The sequence below is a fragment of the Triturus cristatus genome, chromosome 7 (assembly GCF_964204655.1).
Source record: "Triturus cristatus chromosome 7, aTriCri1.1, whole genome shotgun sequence".
NCBI classification, from domain to species: domain Eukaryota; kingdom Metazoa; phylum Chordata; class Amphibia; order Caudata; family Salamandridae; genus Triturus; species Triturus cristatus.
In genome coordinates this window covers 663,716,327-663,739,504 of record NC_140590.1, presented here as the reverse complement: position 1 = coordinate 663,739,504, position 23,178 = coordinate 663,716,327, and the positions used below count along the sequence as shown (strand labels likewise).

The 23,178-nt window shown below is 40.5% G+C and overlaps 1 protein-coding gene across 5 annotated transcripts in view; it reads left to right on the top strand.

Moving 5' to 3' along the window:
- LOC146810317 (ATP-binding cassette sub-family A member 10-like) overlaps positions 1 to 23,178 on the top strand; it is a 1,555,322-nt gene that overhangs the window by 1,076,778 nt on the left and 455,366 nt on the right. For 4 of the 5 annotated variants that reach the window (XM_085617313.1, XM_085617310.1, XM_085617311.1 and 1 more), the window contains one exon: positions 12,999 to 13,136. The exons of the other annotated variant lie outside the window; for it this stretch is intronic. In XM_085617313.1, coding sequence (XP_085473439.1) covers positions 12,999 to 13,136 — 138 coding nt within the window. The remainder of the gene's footprint in view (positions 1 to 12,998; positions 13,137 to 23,178) is intronic. 5 annotated transcript variants of the gene reach the window in all.

Below are 23,178 nucleotides of genomic sequence, written 5' to 3'. Positions count from 1 at the left end.
ATCATACATAATGCCAAGATATGGAAACCAAGTCACTCTCTCAATGGCCCTTCCCCCAATACTAATGCATTGAGTTTTAATATTTTTGGAGCTACAGGCCATAATACAAGTTTTTGTCAAATTGGTTTCCAAATCTAGCTTGTTTAATAAACAGCACAAACGTAGAAATCAATTTCTTAAGGCCATTAGCTGTCCTGGCAAGCAGTACGCCAATATCTGCATATATGTGCGGGACAGATTTTTATTGCCTAGAGGAGCATATGCCCATGAATTCACTGGAGCATTTTCCAAGCCATTTATATATATTAGAAACAGAATAGATGCCAGGACACAGCCCTGGCAGATGCTGCGTTTAACTGTTAAGGCAGCGGAGCACTCTCCTCCATCCCCATACCTCACAGAAGCCATAGTATCCTGGTGCGAACAACGCAAAAAGGTTACCAGGTCCGCATCGAATCCCAGAGAACTTAAAACATCGCAAAGCTTGGATCTGTTAACACTTGATAGATCTATAAATGCTAGGTGGAGGGTTCTGAAATTGTCAAACTTGTACTTGGATACTGTGAGATAGTTTGTTCTACAGGTACCAGACCTTTTCTAAATCCATAACGAACCGGGGAAAGAACATTCTTTTCCACAGACCAGGACAGGAACCTATCAATTATTATTCTACGAATAATCTTAATGGTGGAATCCAAAAGAGAAATAGGGCGGTAACACTTTGGGTCCTGTATGCTACCCTTTTTAAAAACAGGTACAATAGTGCAGGTGTGCCAGGTCGATGTAACGCCTGCCTTACAGGAGGAGTTTATGGCATTTAGAAGTAAAAGAGTCCATAGCCCTGGGCTGGCCTTACATACATCTATTGGAATCCCATCTCGACCTGGTGCTTTGTTAGATGGGCTATTAATAATACTGTCAAACACCTGCTCAAGGGAAAATTCGGTTTTCAGGGAAAGCACACAATCGCTAGGGCCATTCACCTGGTATATTCATTAGCACAGTAGATTCTACCAAAGTTGTCTATCCAGTCCTCTGGCCCTCTATGGGTGCTAACTTTGCGGGAGGAAGAACCTGGTGAAAGGCTAATGCGTACTATCTTCCAGAAGGCCTGTGAAACCTTAGATTGGCAGGCATGCAGCAAGGTTTCTCATTTCTCCACCTTCAATTCGGCCCTTCTCCTTTTTATCGCCTGCATGTAAACTTTTTTGCAAACAATTATTGCTGCCTAACTCCTGGTGATACACATAATTCTGCTCTCAGTTTTATGTTGGCCTCTCTACATGCCCTATCAAACAATGGCTTACTGTGGCAAGCCCTATTGCCAATAGGCCTCGTAAGCAAATCTCTGATATGGGAGTTTAATTTTACTGAACTATTAAGACAAAAAATAGGGTCAACCTCCTCTGCAAGGCAACAACTAATCAAATTTTTATAGCCATCATCAATTTTGCTCATGATCATCGTTGCATTAATGGGGCGCCAAACTAGTCGGCGCCCCCATCTTTTGTGAGAATAGACTCCTTACGACGAGGTGTTTCCTTCAACCCTTTCACTGGAATAATTATTGAGAGTGTTATAGGGTTGTGATTATTATATTTGGTGGGCAGGATGTCCCCATTTGAGACAAAGAATTGCACGCTGCTAGTGATAAAAATATAATCGATTGTAGAATCAGGTCCCCTACCGGTATAGGTAGGAACAGGAGCAAGCATAGCTTTGATGACAGCACTGTCGAAATCATAGGCCACTAAAAAAGCAAGTATCTGGCCCATCCTGGGTTCCAGGCAAGAAAGTTGAAGCTGACAATAAGGGGGCACCCAGCTTTGAATTAAAATCACCAGCCAATATAAGGTTAAATGGTATGTTCAGGCATGAGCCCCTTTTTTCTATTTTATTCACAAATTCAAAGAGTTGGCAAAAATTCTGATCAATCCTAACTGAAAAATCATTGTTATAAAAATGTACCAATACCAAACTAAAATTCGTATCCCACCTCAGATTAAAGGCATGAACATTGCCCCCCCAGGTTCTACTTTTCAATACTACAAATAATAGAGACCATGAATCAGGTGGCAAATCCCCCCTTGGCCTGACCAGAGAGTGATGGAGAGGCATGGAAGCTGTGACATATGCACCCATCAAAACAGACATCATCTGTTGCCCAAGTCTCCTGCAATAATATGATATCATAATTGTTAACGGTTGTGCTCCAATATTCAATTAATAATTTTGATTCTAAACCTGCCATGTTACAGCACAACAGTTTCAGATTTGCATTAGGTTTCTGGGCCGGCTTAGCCATTTTGTGTGAGCTATCCTCCGCTATGGCATTGGATGTAGCAGCAGGATGGTGGGTCTGCACACAGGAGCTATCATCTGGTGGGTTGGTGGCAATCTCCCCTCTGCTATGGCCACTCACCAAGTCCTGGCTATCAGAGAAGTTCAGGGGTGCAATGCTCAAACGAGTTGACAGTCAAACAAACTCAATTATCCGTGGGTCTCGGGTGTTGCTCGATGCTCACGGCATCCTACACCAGTCAAATGTATCTAATCACACCTAAGGGAAGCCCTAGTAAGGGAACGGAGTCCCACCACTCACCAAGGTGACATGCTTCATCATCTGGGATCTCCTAGTACAGCCGAGGGCTATAACGAGTTGACAGTCACCAGAGATTCTGTTAAGTCCTGATCACGTGTCAACCCTCCTCCCACAGTTTTGTCAGTAATTATCCTTTTGGCCGGACAGGACCATATATTTGTTTCTTAAAATAAATTGATCTGCATGATATAAAGGCTGGACTGGGTTATTTCTAACCAGGGTTTGCCAGATACAGGTGCCTGTAAAAAAAAGTTAAATGGTAAAATCCTTACAGATCCTGTTCGCACAGTGCTCTAGCCTGAGCTATAATTTCTCCTACCACCCTTGGATGACAAAAAGTGGCTATTATGCATTCACCTTGGAATTTCCTAGGCCAGGAGCCCACTCCTCCTACCCTGTGCACCAGAAAAACCTCCTTGTAGAGATTAGTGTCCCACTTAACGTTGGAGGGAAGCCAGTGTGCCACCTTATTTTTTTGTTTGAATCCCGACTAAGTTACACCAGGAGCTATACTTGGAATGCTTGCCAGCTCCAGGAAAAAAAGAGTAAAACTTAGGGGCTAAACATTTTTAAACTTTGAGATGAACAGGATGAAAAATAGGGAAATTGAAAGCATCATGACACATCTTTCTAAGATCCAAGCTCTAGTATGTATGAATAGGCAATTACTTCACTGGAAAATAATGCAAGACCTTCTTGGATAGAGGAGCTCTGAGATCAAAAATTGGAAAACCAACCTGCTGTGTTTGGATTTAATATATCCCTAATCACTCTTGAAGTCACAGGAAAATGGCTGTGTCCTTGTATGAACGGCACAAAAAGATAGATTGAATATCCAACCAGTATAACCTTAAGGACCCCAAGCAAGAAATATTTTAGGTCCCCTATTTGGTATATTTCACTACCCATTTTCTACTAATGCCACTCCCATGATGCCAAACAATACAGACGTATTCATTAAAGGGTGAGATATAGAAAAATACAGAAGTGAGAGAGAGGAAAAGTTCTCTTTCATACCGCCCTTTGGAAGGTTGAGGCCCTACTTTGCCAATGCCTTAAAACATGTCTGTTACCATCATCTTACCCTTGATACATGCAGCATCTCTAATCCTTCGTACCACTATACTCCTGCCTCTGAACAATCAGCCTGGCATATTGGAATATGATCAGCGCAGCCCACTGCCAGTGGAAACCCTTCAGGACTAATGAATGTCGATGTTGGTCCACACTCCTAGGTGAATCAAAGAATCCTTCCTGCTTACTAAGCAAACAACTTCCCAGCTGCTGATGTGGTACCAGCTGACCATTCCACCACCTCCACAGAACCAAGGTTGGTCTCCAGTGAGTTCTGTCTGCAGATAAAATATGTAACTGCCGCTCTCAAAGAACAAGTTTATCAGGCTCATGCTGAAATGAAACAGAAAACCAGCAAGGGACCATGAACTGCAGAATCTTCTTCCTACAAACATTCATTGGGCAGATAGTCTTGCACTGAAATCAAAACCTGAAGACACTTCAGAAGATTCAGGAATCACAGGTTTGTTTAACCTTCATTTTCAGGTTCACATTATACCATTCTGGAAGGTAATTTAGAAACTAACTGTGATAATGATCAGAGCCATAAGTTTTCAGTTGTGATACATCGCAAACAGGATGACTTTTCCAAGTATGAAGTAACATTAAGCAAAAAGCCGCCACAGAATTGATTTCATTAATAATAAGAAAATGACCACAATATAATAATCGAAGTTTGAAGCAAAAATATAGCCAAATCTACATACTATAATGAAAAGCGGAAGACAATCTTGACTTGTCAGCACCTTATTTCATTCTGGCCCTTAAATTATATAAACTGCCACAAACTGATTATCTTTGTTTTGTGTAAGTACTTCACATGATCACTAGCAGCTGGAATTAGAGGATCAACACAAGGTGAGGAAGGGAAAATCATTGGATGAAAACTATGTAAGCAGATAAAGGCTGAAACTTTGGTGGCTTTATAAGTTGCAGTGTTACAGCACAATTCAGCTAATGGTGGATAAGAGACCCAAATGTATTACAGTGACAACGATGATACAGTTCAAGGCTATAACTGCATTGCTTTCTTTATCCATTGGTCTGAGGATCTTAACTTGAAGAAATTGTGTACTCAGTGGCTAGCTCCTTTTAAAGAGCCTTCCAAAAATATGAAAGATATCGAGTTTATCAAACATTATAGTGTGTGGCACACCATGAAGACCTCAATCATCTATCATCTATCAGTAAAATTTAGCCCACATCTTCAGCTGTAGACAATGTTTTAAAAATCATATTTTCGTTCATTTAGTTGTGAAACAAGAAACAAAAACAAGAACCAAGCTAACAGTACAGTCTTTTGCGAAAAGTAAGTTGTTCATTATGGGCTCATGGGTAAGTTCAGGACATTTCACTGGAAACAAAAAGACAAACAATCAAAAGATGTCTGAAGCATCATTGCGGGGGCCCATCACCTCATCCCACATCAACGTTGGCATTTTTAGTAGCTACAATAAGTTTACCAGAAACCCGAAATCTTTTCCCACTTCTGTGAGCATCCCCTACTCTGGTACACCACCCTCTCTGCATGCTGTTACCATTCCATAGCGGTACAAAAGGGGGTGGTGATGGACGGAGCATCAGAACCAATCAAACACTCACACCCAGTCAACAGATCTGGGTTTGATCCATCACCGTTCTTTAGCCCACTCTGCCACCCCAGTTCAGACATGGCCATATGCAAATCAGTTTGACCCTGTGCCTCATGGGAACAGTCCAGCCCGAACTGCCAAGCCATGTCTTCCCTGGACCGAAAACAAGCTTCCTAGGACCGGTTTCTGGCATTTCAGCCGTCTTCAGCCATTCCATGTCCAGTTCCCAGTCTGTGACTGCGGGGCGTAAGGACGATAAATGTGGCATGATATTTTTTTCCCACCTCGGCTCCTACTGTTAACCACAGTTTTGGGTACTTGGGCCATGCTGCTTCACCCTATATAGTAAGCAGAAGCCATTTTGCCTCTAGCGGGACCTCCAGGCTTTGTACCTGTGCCATTATCCATGTTTCTCCTAAAGGATCGGGCAGCCCCTCCAACAAAGTGCAGAGTAACCTTTTCCCATTTTGTGCAGGAGTGTTCAAGGGTAATATGACCTATGTAGGATTCGAAGGTCAACTAACCAGAACCCAGACCCTAATGCCATAACCTGCATGCTCTGTAAGCTGCCTCCTCATTGTCATCTTCTAAGTCTCCTAAGTCTACCTCCCAGAAGTCCCTCAGAGTCAGTAATTAGTTAGGAGTGTTATTCGTTATCTTTCTGTACATAAGAGAGATGGCCTTTTCTGGCATTTGCCTAAAAGGAGGTGCCCCTCCAGTGGCACCACCTCTGTCAGTGGCTTTCCCTCCTCCTAAGGGCAGGCTCCACCTGTACATACCTGACCTGCTCCATCGCTGCTAGCCTATTATCCTTCTGAAGAGCCTCAGGTGACACCAATAAGGGCCCCTTGCATAAATCACCCAGGTGTTCTATGCCAGGCTTGTCCCATTTCGAAAAACTCTGTACGTCCTCCCCCCCCTTCACCAGGTTGCTGTCCCACAGGGGGTCCTCTTCGTCAGCTCCCCGGCAGAATTTCACGGCATCCCTCCACGCTCCCACCAATGTCTGCATGTGCATCAGCAGTGCATTGCCCCACATATAAAGAATCACTGGAGAGCAACTGTGTCCCATTGCTTCTCTATGTAATCGAAGGTACGGCGTGGCTCGGTCTACAAATACCCAGTCATTTCCTGCTACAAGTTGTGAGGCCCAGTATTATTTAAGGATATCCGGGCCTGCAATTCCCCCATCAAAGACCCCCTCTCTGTAACCTTTTGAGGGCAATGTGAGAGCCACCCGCATCCCACAAAAGCTGTTGGTACTGTTGATGAATGACAGAGTATTGACTGTTACCGTAGTGACTCAAAGGCACTATGTTAAATGGAAGAGATGTTTAATGCCATAGTTCTGCAGCTACAGTGAACAGGTGCCAGTATCCTAAAGTTTTGGAAAGTAAAGGCTTGTTTTGATCACCAATGGGAGACTACTGAACACATTCTTGGATACTAAAATTAACCAGAAATCACCAAAAAGGATGTAAAACAACTTCCCACATGGTCTTGACTTATTTAGGCCTGATATAGCTTAATACCGACCTGCCTACCATATCAAGCTGCAATTTATTGGTAGAAATGAACATAGCTTGTCTGAAATAGAAATCATTAGGTTTTGCAAGGGTAGTTTTGAGATGAAGATCTTCAAGCTCTTCAGGTTAAAATTGTTCTTGAACCTTTCCAAAAAGACTGAGTGGCATAAACCACACAATAAGAAGATATACTTGATTGATTCAGGAGAAAGATGAACTAGAGCATCTGCCAACAGTTTCTCGGAACCATGAAGATAACTGATAATAAAAAAGAAATTGTGACAAGAAAATTGCCATCCTAGGCTGCAGACTTGGTGTACACTGCTAGTTCTGTAGACATTGTTAATACCTATTATCAGTCTGAATTTCAGGAGCTTCCTTTTTACCCATTAGGAAACGTCTCCACTCAAAACATGTATTTTTCTTAGCTAGGGACTTCCCTTCTTGTTCCAGATAGTTCTGTTAACTTTCTCACAATATATGAGATGAACAGAAAGCTGGACGCTCTTGTCCATTGTCTTCACTAAACAATTCCTAAAGTCCTTTCAGAAGCGTCACTCTCCACCATAAATTTCTTTGTGGTGTCAAAATGGCATTGAATATGAGCTTCAGTGAGCATTCTCTTAAACATATTAAATGCCTCTTCAAATTGAAAGTTCCAATATAAACATATTTTCCTTTTTAATAGATGAGCTCCATCAATAGTGTGCACATGTTTTAATAATTTGGTGCTAAAAATGTGCAAACCCTACTAGGTTTGGGTTTCTTTAACAGTTGTAATAGAGGTCTATTGAAGGATGGGTAACACTTTCTTTGGATCCATAGACACACTAGATGAATTCATCCTAAAAACAACATATTCGGCCAATTGAATTAACTTTTCTCAGGTTTAAGAGTAAATATATGCTGTTAAATCTTGGATAACATTGTCGCACATGCTCTTGTTGGTCAGGAAGGGTTTTATAAAATATCAAAATGCCATTCAGGTATGCCAGCACAACATGATTTAACATGATACAAGCCATCAGAAAAATCTAATCAGTGAAGGGTTGAAGAATGGCAGAAGCGTTGTAAAGCAGAATTGGCTTTATTTGATGCTCAAGATGCCCCAAAAATATGTTTCCGTTAATTGCCTTTTCTTGTATCCATGAACTGGTAAGCACCCCACAAATCCAGTTTGGGCAAAATTTGTTCCTTTCACACAGATATGAGAATGCCTTTAATAATATGTAAAAGACACCAATCGTAAATTGTAGTTTGATATATTTAATTTCCAGTCCAAACCAAAGTAGGTCTAATAGACTGTTAATTATGTTTGTTCAAATGTGAGATACTTATAGGAATTTCAAAGCTTCCCTCAATTTCATTGGAGGCCCAGAAAAAAAGTGGTGCCATCAGGGACTACTAAGACATTTGTAGACCCTCAGCCAAAAACACTTTTATAGTTGTATTTTTGACATGGAGTTGTTATGGCTCTTGTGAGATGAATCAATGTCTAACGCAGATCTATAGAATCAGCAGCATAGCAATCTGTTATCGACTTAAGCTCTCTCTTGTTTCTTTCATGATTACTTGAAGAATGGGCAACTCCTACAAGAAGACACGTTGTGACCCTGCCCCTAAACAAAAATGTAAATGGAGTCATTTGTCCCCGTAAGATGGTCTCAGTTAGGAAGAAAAATTCACAAATGACAGAAAAAACTCACTGACAATGTGTATAGTTCTTGGTTGACTATGAAGAGCTTCACAAGAGTTGGAAAGCAAGACATCAAAACTACTCTACACAGTAGAGGAATAGTCTGTCATAGTCTTCCAAAAGGGAAAACATATGCATTAAAAAGGAGAGAAAATCTGGAACAAAATGTGAGAAATTAAAAAAGTGGCATTGAAAGCATCCTTCTCACATGAAAGCTCTATTATATATGAATAGAACAGGGAATGACAAGAAAAAATATTTAATATCATCTTGGACAGGGAAGATTTGGCAGACAAACTGGGAGGAAGGACATCTTGGTTAGGAATTAATATAACCCTAACCTCTCCAACCATCACAGGAAAAAAGGTGTTGTTCTTGTATGGGAGGTGCAGGAAAACAGACTGAATGCCCAAGAAAAGCTGCATAGTGCCAGAGACAGGCACAATGTTTTGGGTGGATGGAAGCTTCAGGTATTTATTTGATAACCAAATGCATGCTTGGCTGCTGCTAGATGGTTGGTTTAACACAGGTTGTAGGTGGAGGTAGTATGAGAGAGGTGGGCTCTTGCTAACATGGAGATTGAATTGTGTACTCCACAGCTACAGTTTGTCCTGTCCAGTAGGTCTTTCTTCCTCAGTGTCCTCTTGGCATGTAGAGATATCAAGGATCCCTCACTCTTGTGTGCCTTAATCCACAGAGATTTTGTTGTACTATCACAGAATTCCTCTGCCTTGTCCTCCACATAGTACTGATGGTGTTAGGTTGCATCCTGTAGCAGAAGATCACTTCTTCCACTCCAGGGCTTTCTGTGTCCCAGCTACATGACTGATGTCAGCTGTGGAGCTTGAGGGAGAAACAGGACATGAGTCAATCATCATGTATTACAATGGATACAATCCATAACATTGGTCATGCATCTCACTTTTGAACATAACTGTTATAACAAGGTTAATCCCACCTAAACTAAATTAAGCTGGAAAAAAACAGATACAACACTTCATGATCATGGAAGTGGACAGTGAATGTTATGTTACGTGTGTAACACCTTTGTCAACTGGTCAATTAAATTGTTCTTAAATCAAAGAATAAAGTTATAAACAATAATAAATCTAACACTTGACAAAGGCTTTGCTTAATCTGAAATGTGTCCTATTTTCATACCTCAATATATAGGTGGTTGCATCGGAGTGTGTGTATGAACATACATTTTACTTACAATTTATTAAAACTTTATTTACTAAGATTATTTATTGATTTATTATTTTAAAATAAATTCCTTATAATTCAATATTGATTGAAAAAATGAAACAATATGCTTACCTTTTTTGGCGTTGCTCTGCTTCACAATATTTTTTCACACAATATTTTTGTAGATGATATGTAAAGTATGTGAACTCAATTTTTGTAGGCAATATTTTTGACACAATATTTCTATATCGGTATGGAGAGTTGTCACTTCCCTCAGAGGAAACTATTGGTCCTGAGTTTATGTTCTGAGGCCCTGGAAAGGCAAGTAACTAGTACTTGAATATGAATTTTGATAAAGAAATCATAAATCTTCAGACTTGACTTAATAATTTGACTTCTGTTTGCCCTTGTAATCAGAGCCCAATAGTTTGGTGTTTTGATTATACGTTTATTATATAAAGGAAGAATATGGCTTAAACAGATCCTCACAACATTTACACCAGTTTTTGCATGAAAATACTAGCTATGTGTTTAAAATACTTGTCAGGTGGCAACCCTAAATGCTTAATGTGCACACAGTATTACCTAGATATTGGATGACATGAATTCATTGCCATGGTGCTGTTTGTGAACTTCCAGTTGGCCGGGTTAGTTTTGCCAGACTGTCTCCCTTAAAATCCTCGGTAACCTATGTTGAACAAAGTAGAATGATGATTAGATCATACAAGTGCTCTTCATTTCCCTTGCTCTCATGGTGGTAATCCCAACAACTATACACCTCCTTCCTGGTTTTATCATTAGATGTACATGTCAGTCTCTCCTTGTGAATGAAAATCGGTGCAGACGACCTCTTGCCGGATGATCACCACATCTAAAAATATGAATTAGGGGGCCATCTTGCTTCTCTTCTTAAACATTTTCAGAGTTTGTAGGCAGAAGAATGAAGTGGAGGTCATTTACAGTGGCATCATGAGGAATGGGTGATTTATCATTTGCTCTGATGTTACTTCTGGGTATGTGTGATTGGTGGATAGATCTGAACTGCAATGTAAATATATGATCTGAAAAACAGCTATCACAGGTGACTGAAAGGGAAGGAGGGGGACAACAGTCCTAGGCCCTCATTATGAGTGACCCAGAAAACTTTGCGATGTGCAGTGTTTGATGGCTAACACCACACTCTCACAGTTTTACCCGGACAATTTCAGCATGTCAAATCTGCCCAAATTTATAGGGGAGAAAATTGCCAGGAAATTACCAGGACAAGCAGACTTTGGTGCTGAAACCTCCAGAAGCTGGATGTTATTCCTCATGATAGTGGACAAATGCATTATTGGGTGCTATATATTGCCTATGTCTAGGCCATTGTGTCAAATTTCATTCTGTATGATAATTTCTCAAATACTGGGCCATTTAATGAGCACCGACCTGCATAGATTGGTGCCTAATGGTGCAGTAAACTACTTACATCTCGCCACCACTCCTTGCATTATACATTCAGTTATATTACATTATCAAAGCATGTAGGATAACCTTTGCATGTTCTAAGTATATTTTTCCACAGTTAGAAACTGGAATGTAATATCTACATGTTAGTCAAGTCACATTCCTAGGTGCAGCATGACACATGATTGTGACTGTGACTACTGAGACGTGGTATGTGTTCACATGGCCCTGATTGGTTGTTGCATAAGAAATAGGTAACACTGGTGTTTCAGGATGTCTTGTATGGACAGTGATGTGGCCCACCTTTCATTATTGACTCAACACTTTCCTGTCACTGTGATACAACAACCTGACTTGCAGCTAAAGTGAAGAGTAGAGCCAAAAGGTTGGTCATATATATGTACATGTAGACTTTAACCTCTGTGCACTGGCCCAGCTTTGTGGGATGGATTGGCCATAGTGCCATTCTATGCAGATACCACGTTTCAAAATTATGTTATTAAGAATGCAACTAGTTAGGATAATCTGGCACACTACTTCAGGGGGTACTAAAGCACTGCAGGCCATCAGGGCAGCTGCAGCTGTGCTTGTATATGCCAATTGTGTTTGTTTTGATACCACGAGTTATTGTCTATGCTCTTTTGTACCTCTTTTGAGACACAGTGGTTGGATCTGTTCAGGTGTGAGGAAATGAGGAAAAGGTCACACTCAGCAACGAAATTAAGCAGCCAAAAGTATTCATACTCCATCATTCATGCATTTAAAGAGTTATTCTATTGTAAGTTTGCATTACTTACCTAGTGGCCACAGAACCATACTTACGGACAAATATTTAACATCTTATCATCAACTGTTGAAAGATGGGACTGCCATGTGAGCTGTCATGTTTTGCACTAGGAAGAGCTGTGTACATATGAGTGAAGAAACCCTAGTATGACAAATAGCTTGTACATTGATGTAGTGCCATTGTGGTCTTCTGCAATATGTGTGTGCCTTGTGACATGGTGTTTGGAGTGCCATATATGTGCAGTTAATGACAACTAGCACACAATGGAAATCGGCTATAGCACTGAGGTGACATGCACCTGTTGTCTGCCCTGCAGTCATTGTGCATCGTGATATACTGCTAAGTTTGGCTGGTATGCAGGTCAACACTTGGTGTAAGCACATGGACTGGCTGGCCTGTACAGTGCAAGCCTTGGCCCTGCCAGTCCTCTGGAATTGTTAGGTGGCCAGGTAGGGGAGGGCGACCAGTATGTTGACTTGCTCAGGTATGGCATGAAAGCACACCGATATTGATAAGATTTGTTGCTCCTATTCTCCATCTATGTCTAGGATCACATCAGGAGAAAAGTGGTATCTCATCATTGCCTTTTCCTGAGACATACAAAAGACATTCATGCTCTTTCTCTACATCTTCTCCGTCTTCCTCAAGTAGTTGTTACAGTGAGTTATTTCTGTGAGTAGTTTCCAAGAATAAGACATACTTTAGCCTCAGCAGTGGCTGGTGCAGGAAAGCGTGGTGGGGCGGGGTAGGGGGGATGTCGACAGACAACAGAAAAGGATTAATTTATGTATTTAATTTTCCCTATTCTGTCATCTGTCGACATCCCTCCCCGGCCCACCCGACCCCGCCCCACTGCGCTTACCCACACCGGATGCTTCTGCTTAGCCTAGAGTAAAATGATTTACAGAAATTGCTTTGTGTATCAATGGTAGATATTCAGACAAAACTTGTATCTAAGACTCGAACAAAACAACCACTCCCCAAAAATGTTTTGTAAATCAGTTTTTTCTTGTAAATGTTTGATAGAGAGTCGTGTATATGGCATCCAGTTACTTATATTTTGATGAAAATGTTTCTCATCCTGCAGAACTACAGGTTTGCTCTATCAACAAGTATCCAGTCCATTAATGGTTATCCAGTTTTAATGAACATCATTAGCAATGCATTTCTGAGAAACTTCAGCTCCACAGAGCGCATCCGGATTTGGAACAATGTGTTTCTGGAGGTGATTAAAATGTCTGATTTTGTGAACCTTGTCCCATTTTTATATGGATTGCATAAATAAAGTTGTTACTGTGTGGAAAAAGGTGAACCTGCATCGCCAAGTTTTCAAACCAAATCATGAGCTGTGTAGTTGAAGGTACTGTTGCCTCTTCTAATGCATTAAAATAGAAAGGAAATATTCACCTGATTTAGAGAGTGGCAGACAAGTTAATATATCATAAAGGGTACAAGCTAACCTGTCTGTCAAACTCTCTGACTGCCCGCTTCATATGGTGACAGGCAGACCATAACCTTTTTGTTAACGGAGCTCCCGTTGACTTTGTTGATGCAAAACTTTCTCTGATGGCCCCAAAGAGTAGGGGCTGTTACTGGAAGGCCATTACATTGCTAGCCCTATTTAGGGTGATATAGTGGAAATTGCATTTTCTTTGTAGAGGTGCATTATAATCACACGTGTATTGTGCACCCGCATATAATGCTTTGTCATATTAATGTAAAGTGTTAGAATTTGGAAATTTAATAACTTGAAACATTATGTGTTTAGGCTATTAGGTAGTAACATGGAGAATGAATGTAAAAAGTGGATGTAACCAGCATAAAATATTAACTTGAATAGCTCGTGTTGTGGTATTGACAGCTATTAACCCCTTCGCTGCTAGTCCTTTTCCCCCCCTTGCTAAGCCTTTTTTTGGCTATTTGGGGTAGTTCGCGCTTTGGCCCCTGTAACTTTTTGACCACATAAGGTATCCACGCCAAATTTGCGTCCTTTTTTTCCAACATCATGTGGATTCTAAAGGTATCCAGGGTTTGTTGATTCCCCTGGAGGGAGCTAGAAATTAGCCAAAAGTGTCAGCCCGGTGATGCCACAACTTTCCCACACAAAAATGTGTTGAAAAGTGATTTTTCCAGTTAAATTAGAGGTTTGCAGGGGATTCTGGATAAGAAAACGTTGGGGGATCCACGCAAGCCATACCTCCCTGGAATCCCCTGGTTGTCTAGTTTACAGAAATGTGTGGGTTTGGTAGGTTTCCCTAGCTGGCCACCGAGCTTGGGGCCAAAAACCCAGGTAACCCCCCTTGCAAAACCAGGTCGTTTTGTGATAGGCAATTTTGATGTCGCCTCAATACGTTTTGGGCCCTTGCCTGTCGTGGGTACTTGGGCCTCCCACACAAGTGAGGCACCATTTTTATCGGAAGACCTGGGGGAACACTGGGTGGTTGGAAATTTGTGTCAGCCTGGGGATGCCACAACTTTCCCACACAGGACCCAAAATCCAGAAGTAGGCACATTCCACAAAACATTGAGTGCCTAGTGGGCATTGTGCTGCCCTGAGAAGGGGGAAAATTGGGGGCTACTGCCCCGATATCCCCCCATGAGGGGCACAAAGACTGGCTATTTTGTTTGGGTGGATGGGGACATTGGGATGCCCATTCTGGGCAGCCCCAACCCCTTCATATGAAAAAAGCCAGCATAATCGCTGATGCCTCGTGGGCTCTCTGCCCTACCCGGTGGGGGGGGGGAGATCAGAGGCTATTGCCCCTATCTGCCTCCTGAGGGTGGGGGGCAGAAAGAGTGTGGCATTTTTTGTGGGGTATGGGGCATTGACATGGCGAATCTGGGCAGCCCCGCCCTGAAGTTTGGAAAAATAAAAATCCCAGTTGCCTAGTGGGCTTTCTGCCCCCGGGGCGGGCAGATAAGACGCTCCTGGAAGGCAGAAAGACAGTAGCATTTTTTCTTTTGGGTGGGGGTATTTGAATGCCCATTCTGGGCAGCCCCCACCCCTACTTATATATATAAAAAGAATCCCTGGGGCCTAGTGGGCTTTCTGCCCCCCCGGGGGGCAGATATGGGGCTATTGCCCCCATCTCCCTCTTGGGGGGGCAGAAAGTCTTATTCTTACTCTAGGGGGGTAGGGTGGGGGCTTTGGCATGCCCATTCTGGGCAGACCCCACCCCTGGTGCATAAAAAAAATTCCTGGCGTCTAGGGTGTTTTCTGCCCCCCCCTCCCTGGGAGGGCAGAAACACTCTAATTGTGCAGGAGGGTTTGGGGGCATTGCTGTGCCCATATTGGGCAGTCCCCACCCCTAATTTACATAATAAAAAAAATCCCTGGTTTCCAGTGGGCTTTCTGCCCCCAGGGGGCAGATTGGGGGCTGTAGACCCCATCTGCCCCCCATGGGGGGCAGAAAGACTGAATTTAGCCCCAACAATATGGTGGAGCAAAGGCCCTTGCCCAAGGGGCCGCTCTCCCCTCCCTGGTGCCTAGTGGGTGGATCCCTGGGGGTGATCCCCAAGCAGGGATCCACTAGAGAGGGGTACCATTGGAAAGGGGAGATTCTCCCCTTTCCAACGATGCCCCTCCCAAGTGTTTCAGTGCTCGGGGGGCTGAGATAGCCCCACAAGCACTGAAACACTAAAACTGAAGCCAAAAACTGAAACCAAGTTTCAGTTTCGTTTTCAATCTAATGACGACAGCGTGCCATGCGTGCGATCGTCATTGGATTGAAAACAAGTGAGGGGCCTCTGGAGGTTGGGGAAGCTCTTCCCCACGTCCTGAGGCCCCCCCAAAAAACAGGAAATCCCTCTGCTGTTTGCAGCAGAGGGATTTCGTGCCCTTATCCTCATGACGGAATGGTTCCGTCATGAGCTCAGGCGCACCGGTGCTCATGACGGAACCATTCCGTCATGAGCACCGAAGGATTTAATGTACTAAATTCGATAATAATTTTGTTTTACATATAGATATATGCCTTATTTCCTATGAAATTTCGTAAAGCTCACAGTTTATTCTCTTCTGTTAGCTGAATCTTGTAGGCCTCAAATGCATTTCCCTGGAAACTCTTGCTTTAGAATTAATAGCTGAATTTTATATGTGCTGTGGAATTTGTTGCAGGTGGAAGAAGCACCCTTCTAGCTAGAATAATGTCTTTGTTTTATTAGTCATTAGTTATAATGAGTTAAAGGAGAAAAAACATGTTTCCTGACAAAGGATTTCCCAAGGGTAGAGGGAACTGAGAAACAGCACTTACCCTAAACTGGACAGCAGTATGTCTTTTATTTATTCTACCCTCCATGGTGCCGTGGCATTACAGTAGGTTCCATTCCTTAAATTATATCCTGCATTTTCCCCAGGGAGTGTCAAAACCCCATCAACACTTAATGCAAGCAAACTGCGTGTTATTTCAGTGATGTAACAACACTCAGTGCCATCCTGCTGTAATTATCTAGCTGTTTGGTTACCAACATGACTTTCATATTTCACTTTCGTGAACACTCAAGTTTGATTATGGTTCTTTCAAATAGGGGTCACTGCACAATTTCTGGTTATATTGTTATCTCTCAGAAATGCTCCATGAGAACAAATAAATCTGTTGTTAACAATGGAACTTGCTATTATAACCTTAGAGCTTGCCATAGCGTGCTCTACTGGCCTTTAAAAGCCCTCTCCAGTGTTAAAGGCCTGCGCCAAAGGCGAGGGCCTTTAACAAAGGAGTGGGTCTTTAATGGCTAGCAAGGCCCACTATGGAGGGCTCTAAGGCCATTAGAATATTCCGCCCCTAGAAGGCAGAATTTTCTCCTCTGTAAAACAAAGTCCTCACAGAGCCCAAGGGGGTTGAAATCCCCTCGGACTCTGTGAGGTCTTTGTTCACAGCAAGAGCTGTGAACAAACATTGGAATGGTGATGCTCCTGGCTCCTACCGGCCATTGGATGTCCAGAGCACTCCATTCTATCCAATGGAGCTCTGAACATTCCGGTGTTCTACTGTTGCATGACTTGCAGTAATTTTACTTTTTATACCTGGTATTTTTCACTATAAATTAGTTATTTGTGAGCCATTGTGTTTTTTATGCAACCTACCCTGAACTGGGACCTGGAACCACTTTGCTCATTGTTCTTTTCAACTGTTGTTAGAGGTACCAATATGGCTGTAGTAGATTTCAAGGCTTTTAACATAACTTATTCGCTTGTTGCATAAAGGTCATAAGGTAATTGATGTAGGTGCCTTACGTTACTTGGAAGCCAAATTGTAGGGTACATTTGAATTATCATTAAGGGCCTAGAGATTCACAGGATCCACAATCCAAACCTTGGGCCTCAATCACAAAGTTTACTGGTGTAGATCTACTCAAGTATAGCTGTACTCCTAACCAAGGTGTAAGCGTCCACTTTTTTGGATTTTGGAGATTTACTTCTAGATGTAGACTTAAGAATCAGTTTGAAACTCCTTTGATTGGATTTACAAATGCAAAGTTACTTACTCCTATTTACTAAGTTAAATTTACACGCATAGATTTACTCATGTGTATACATACTACTGCACCTTGTAGTAATTTGACACTTACTTCTATTCATCTTTTTCAAGTGTAGATTTACTATTAGATGCAGACTTGCATGTCTGCACAGCCTCACAATCTGGATGTTGCCTGTTAAAACAGGATTTTGGAGTGAAAGTTACTGGTAGTAACTTTTCACACCTATCCGGAGGTCTCTGCCACAGGGGCGCACTACTCCCTTTGGTAAAGTATAGGGAAAAGTAATAAAATGTAATACTTATTAAAACATAATTAAAACATTTTACTATAAAATAAAAGGTAAGTTACCTCAATCTAACTATAAACTAAAAAATAAACTTTACAGCACTACCAGTCAAATTAAACAAGTAAAAAATAATTACATAAATTAATATATATTAAATTTATAATTAATATTAATAAACATTTTCAGAAATTCCGCCTTCACTAAAATGTGTTCCCCCTAAACGAGAAGGTAATTATAGTTAGAACCTAGTTTCCATAGCAAAAGCAGATTTTTTGTTCTTGGCTATAACTTTGTTGTATGTTCATCAATCTGCATGTAATTTACACAAAAAAATGTCAAGGTGGGTGCTATTGTTATAGAAAGTTTGCGGTGATCTGTGCAATGTTCAGAATTTGGGGCACGAAATAAGGTTGCATTAGTACTGTTAATTCCCATAGGAAGTTTTAGCCACACCTACTGCCCTAACCTCTGAACTGACTTACATCAGATTTGGCAGGGATATAGATGTTGGTTCAAGGAAGTGCATTTCTCTTATTTTGTGTAAATCCATTCAGTAGATGTTGAGAAATTTTAATTTAAAATTATAGTGATATCTCTGAACATAGATATTTTTGCAAGGGTTTCGCAATAAATCACGAATGCGCACGCCAACGGGAATGCTCTGATTGGCTGGATGTAATCTGAATAGAAAGTTGCAGCCACCATTTTATCTATCGGGAATGGTTCCCGAGGCTGAAAATTTGTATGAATGCCCACATAAGGGGTCCGGGTAGAGATACTCTGACCCCATGGTTGAGAAATGGGGGTGTTAGTGACACAAAAGATGTGTCCAAAATTGATTTGAAGTTCAATCGCTGGGACATTGCGACTTTCAATGGCGTCATGAATATTGGTGGAAATATAAGAAAATATATCAGTGAATCGTTAATATGCATTGTTATAGAGCTACTGAGATATTGATAAATGTTTTTATAGATCTTTGTATATAGTGAATTATCTACTGTGATGGTTAGAATTAATTATATAGTTATAATTGTTTTTGTGGTGGTGGCTATTAAATTCCTGCTTTTGCTTTCAGCTTTCATGACGTAACCGCAAGAATCGCTATCTCTGGCCTACCACAAAAACAGAAAATAGGTTTTAGAGATGGTTTTTCTAGAAATAGACTAAACATCATGAGTTTAAAGTGTACAGTAATGAACCCCTAATCTGTAACAAACTGTAGTATATGTGGATGTATGTGTTTAGACTTTATGGAAAGGCTCTTAACGACGTCATCGCGACGCCCCAAATCACTGCAAAAACGCAAAATAGGTCTTAAAGATAGAGTTTAAAGAAAATTAGTACAAAAACTTCAGTTTAAACATGTTTTTAAAGAAATACTTATATAGTAATATGTGTAGGGTAATGTTCAAAATGGATTTTCTTACATATTATTTTTGTGTGTGTTGGCGGTCATTCAATGTCTTTTTTTGTTTTCTATTTTCGCGACAAGTCAACGGGGATTGCGATGTCATCATGAAGATCCACAAAAAATAAGTCACAATATTTTGGGTGCTAGGGTGGCTCTGACTAGAGCTGTTGCGTTGGTTGTGTGTATATGTCTTGACACATAAGAGCAGATGCAGAGTTTCAGATAAGTTAGAAACACCCTGTTGCCTTCATCTGTAAAGTGCACTCCATCATTTGTATAAATTCTAGGCACGTCAAAACACAAATTGTTGTTATAGATACAGCTCATTCGAATATCTCTGAGGAATGCAGAAACACTTTTATTAACATGTTTCCTGGCTTTGTCAATCTGTGGACATAATTGGTTTGACCACTTCCATTTCTATCTTTGGAATATATTAGAATACACCAAGACAGTGTGAGGGAAAAGGGACATCAGTTCTGCAAAGGATTCTTTCATTCGGATTTTGAGCCCTACCCCAGTCATTGCCACCAGAGTGCACAATGATGAGGGGAGGAGCTTGGGAATCCACAATGGATTTAACCAAAGGCAGCAACTTATGAATTTGTAACCCTCTCTGACCAAACCAAGTAATCTGCACATTTGGCAAACCCAAGTGCCTGTCAGTACCTCTCTTCTTTGTAGCCTCTTTAGACCAATAGACATAGCTGTGGCCCACAGTTCATACTTTAAGCATTTTGAAGTGAAGGAGCAATAGTAGTCAGGAGAAGGCTGGAGCTCCATGTGGTAGATTTCCCAAGGAAAAGCAGTTAAAATGGAGGGTTTTTTTTTATTTAAAAAACGATAAATTTCATTTAATGTTGCCAGCTTGAAAGTGAATAAAATTAGTTAGTATGGTGGATGCCTTAGCAATAAGTCTTATTATTGACTGTTGTTTAAGAAAATGAATGAAATACAGACATGGATTGCTTTTGAATCTGTGGAGTAAAGGACACCTGCTGTATCTTATTTGGAAGCAGCATGTACCTTCTAGAATGCGCTGTGAACTTGTGTCCTACTGGTTCCATTGGGTTGCTAGGTACACTGAGCTAAGACTGTACTGGGGGAAGTGTGTTAAAGAGACTGATTTCTTTTTTTTAAAGTTGAGGAGTGACGACACAATGTAAGTAATGGCGAATGTTAATTTCCAACTCCGGACTAAGTAATAAACTGTTGTGCAGTATTTCAGTTTCAGAAAAATGAAGCTAGATATATGTTTGAACTCTCATTTTATTTCACGATTCCTCTGAGATGATCGTGAAAACATAGCGGTAACATGCTAATTCGAACCTCATTTTGAAAGAGAGGGAAAGGGTTAAGAGATGCTAACCATTCACAAGTGGAGATGCAGTAGTCTAAAATGAAAGACATGATTTCATTTGCTGCCTTTCTCATGATGATAGAGTGGAAAGTTGAAGAGGTTGACATTTTAGACTTGCTTTGTATGAGAGTGGTGTACCATTCTTGTGCTTACTTTTTACAAACCTTAACAGTGTCAAAACTATCCAGAAAGAGCCAAAACAACAATCTAATCTACAAACTCAATTCACTGGTATGTAGATAACTTTGTAATTATTTAAAAAATGTACATTAAAAAATGAAGATGTATATGGGAGTTTGATTGAAAGGAATATCACAGTGATGTGAAAAAATATATGAGATGAACTGTATCTATTAGAAAATATGTGTTTAAGAGGTTAGTGGTGAATGTTTTGTGAATTAAGAGAAAAATGAATTAGTGCCTCTTTATTACATTGTGTATTTTATTGAAAAATAACAGTATAGTCTTGTGGAAAGTTGCAATAAGGAACTAAGAATGTTTTAAATGTCTAAACATCATGTATTGAATAGATACATCTGTTATTTGTATTCTGGGTAGTGAGAAATGAAAGATGAGAACATGTTGTCCGCCTGTATATGTAATAGAAAGAAGAAATACTTGTTAGGTATGTATTGGGAAGTGTATGGCAATGTGGTTTTTAACACGTATGACCGCTTTCCATATGCTTAGATGGTGAGATATGGTGTTTGTGCTTACACATAGGTATATATACACAGTGGGACTTTTTAGTTTACTTAAAGATGCAGAGAGATATATATTTTTGGAAAGATGGCTTGAAGGTGTACATCTATTAAGAAATTGCATACATGTTTACATGGTGATCTATGTTCATAAAGGCAGATGAAAATGTCATATATATGGTGAGGGTAGTGTTTTTCTTTAAACATGGTTTGTTTATTAATAGTGCAGAATGCCTCGAGAGTTCTTGTGCTAGTTTCATTTAGAGTGTAACCTTTGTTTGAGATATGCTTAACATATGTTTTAGAATGCAGAATAAGTATTTGAGAAATTATGTAGGTATGCCATTCACAAAAGGTTTTGTGCTTTGAAAACTTTCAAAATGTTGTTTTCCATTTTAGAAACTTACTGATGCATGTGCACGCTGAGTAACAAAGCGATGTATGTTTCCAGAGAGCCATGTATGCAATTATTTATCAAGTGTGATACCTAGATTTTACTCACACATAGCTCAGAAGAAAAGTGTATGTATGGTAAAACAGCAGTAGCGGTCCATGGAGGGAGTTCGGTGGGGCAGTGAGGCGGGCGGGGGAGGGGCAGGGTTGGGAAATGTAAACACCGGAATATGGATGAACGGAGGTAAGTACACATTTAAATAAATAAAACGAATTCCTTTGCATGCGCTGCATCGCAAAATGTGATGCCGCGTGCGCAACGAAATTTGTTTTGTCATAGACATAGCAAAGGAAATCAACCATCGAAAGCTAAGTTGCCAAACTCAAGACAAAAGAACGTTTTTCTATTTAGCCTTGTTACAGTTGTTTAAGCCATGGCGAACTGAAAGTGAGCTATCAGGAGAATTTGACTGTTATGAAGTATCTTTCAATGCTGTGAAAGACAGCATTGAGTGTTCCAGTGTATCTTCAAATGTTGAGAGATGAGATTGAACAAGAAGAACCAATTGCTGCTGAAATAGCAAGAGAGAGTTCTCAAAGCAGTCAAACTTCAGCACCTGGATGTCAAGATCCTCTTGGACAGCCAATCATTTAAAATGAAGCTGCAATAGCTATCAATGAGGTGGAGAATGCAATACAGCATGGAAGACAGGAAACTATGGATCCAGAACTACTAATACAACAATTCAATGCAGATCAGAAAGACATTTTTGAAGAGGAAAAAGGTAAAGTAAAACACTGGTTTCTCCATGAGAATAAAAAGTGTGCATTTTCTACGTATAAACCAGTTCTATTGTACATAAGTGGTCAAGCTAGAACTGGAAAAGGCTTCTTGATTAAAGTACTGACAAGTTACCTACAGAAGCGAACAGATTCCAATTTGTCGTGTGTAGTCACTGCACCAGCAGGCTTAGCTGCTCATAACGTTAGAGGATTTACCCTTCATCGATTGTTAATGCTGCCTGTTGAACATGACAACAACATAAAATGCAACAAATTATCTGGTGATGCTTGTCATGCAGTGGCAAGAGTATTAAAGACATTAAAGCTACTAATTATCGATAAAGTGAGCATGGTGTTTAACCTAATGCTAGCTTTTATACATTTAAGAACGAACCAAATATTAAAAACTGACTATGATGTATTTTGTGGAGGAAAACACTTCATAGTTTTTGGAGACCTGCTACAACTAATTCCCGTAAAAGGACAACCTGTATTCAAGACACTACTACATAATGAAACAAGGAATTCACTAGGAAGTATTGGAAATGGAAACATTTGGGAACGTTTTCAATACTAAGAGTTAATCCAAAATATGTGCCCAGCATCAGATATGCATTATGCATATATACTAAAGGATATAAGAGTGTGAGTCCTCACAAAAGAGGGAAAGACAGTATTACAAACCTACTTCATCAAAAACTTGTTTCCAAGTAATGTTTCAGGTGCTGAAGTAATGTACAATTTTGTTAAGGAGGAGAACTCTATTGTTTATTGGATGCCAACTCTTGAGTGTAGTAAAGTCAATGAACAAATATTGCAACTGGAAAAAGAAGAGATCGTTGAAATTAGAGC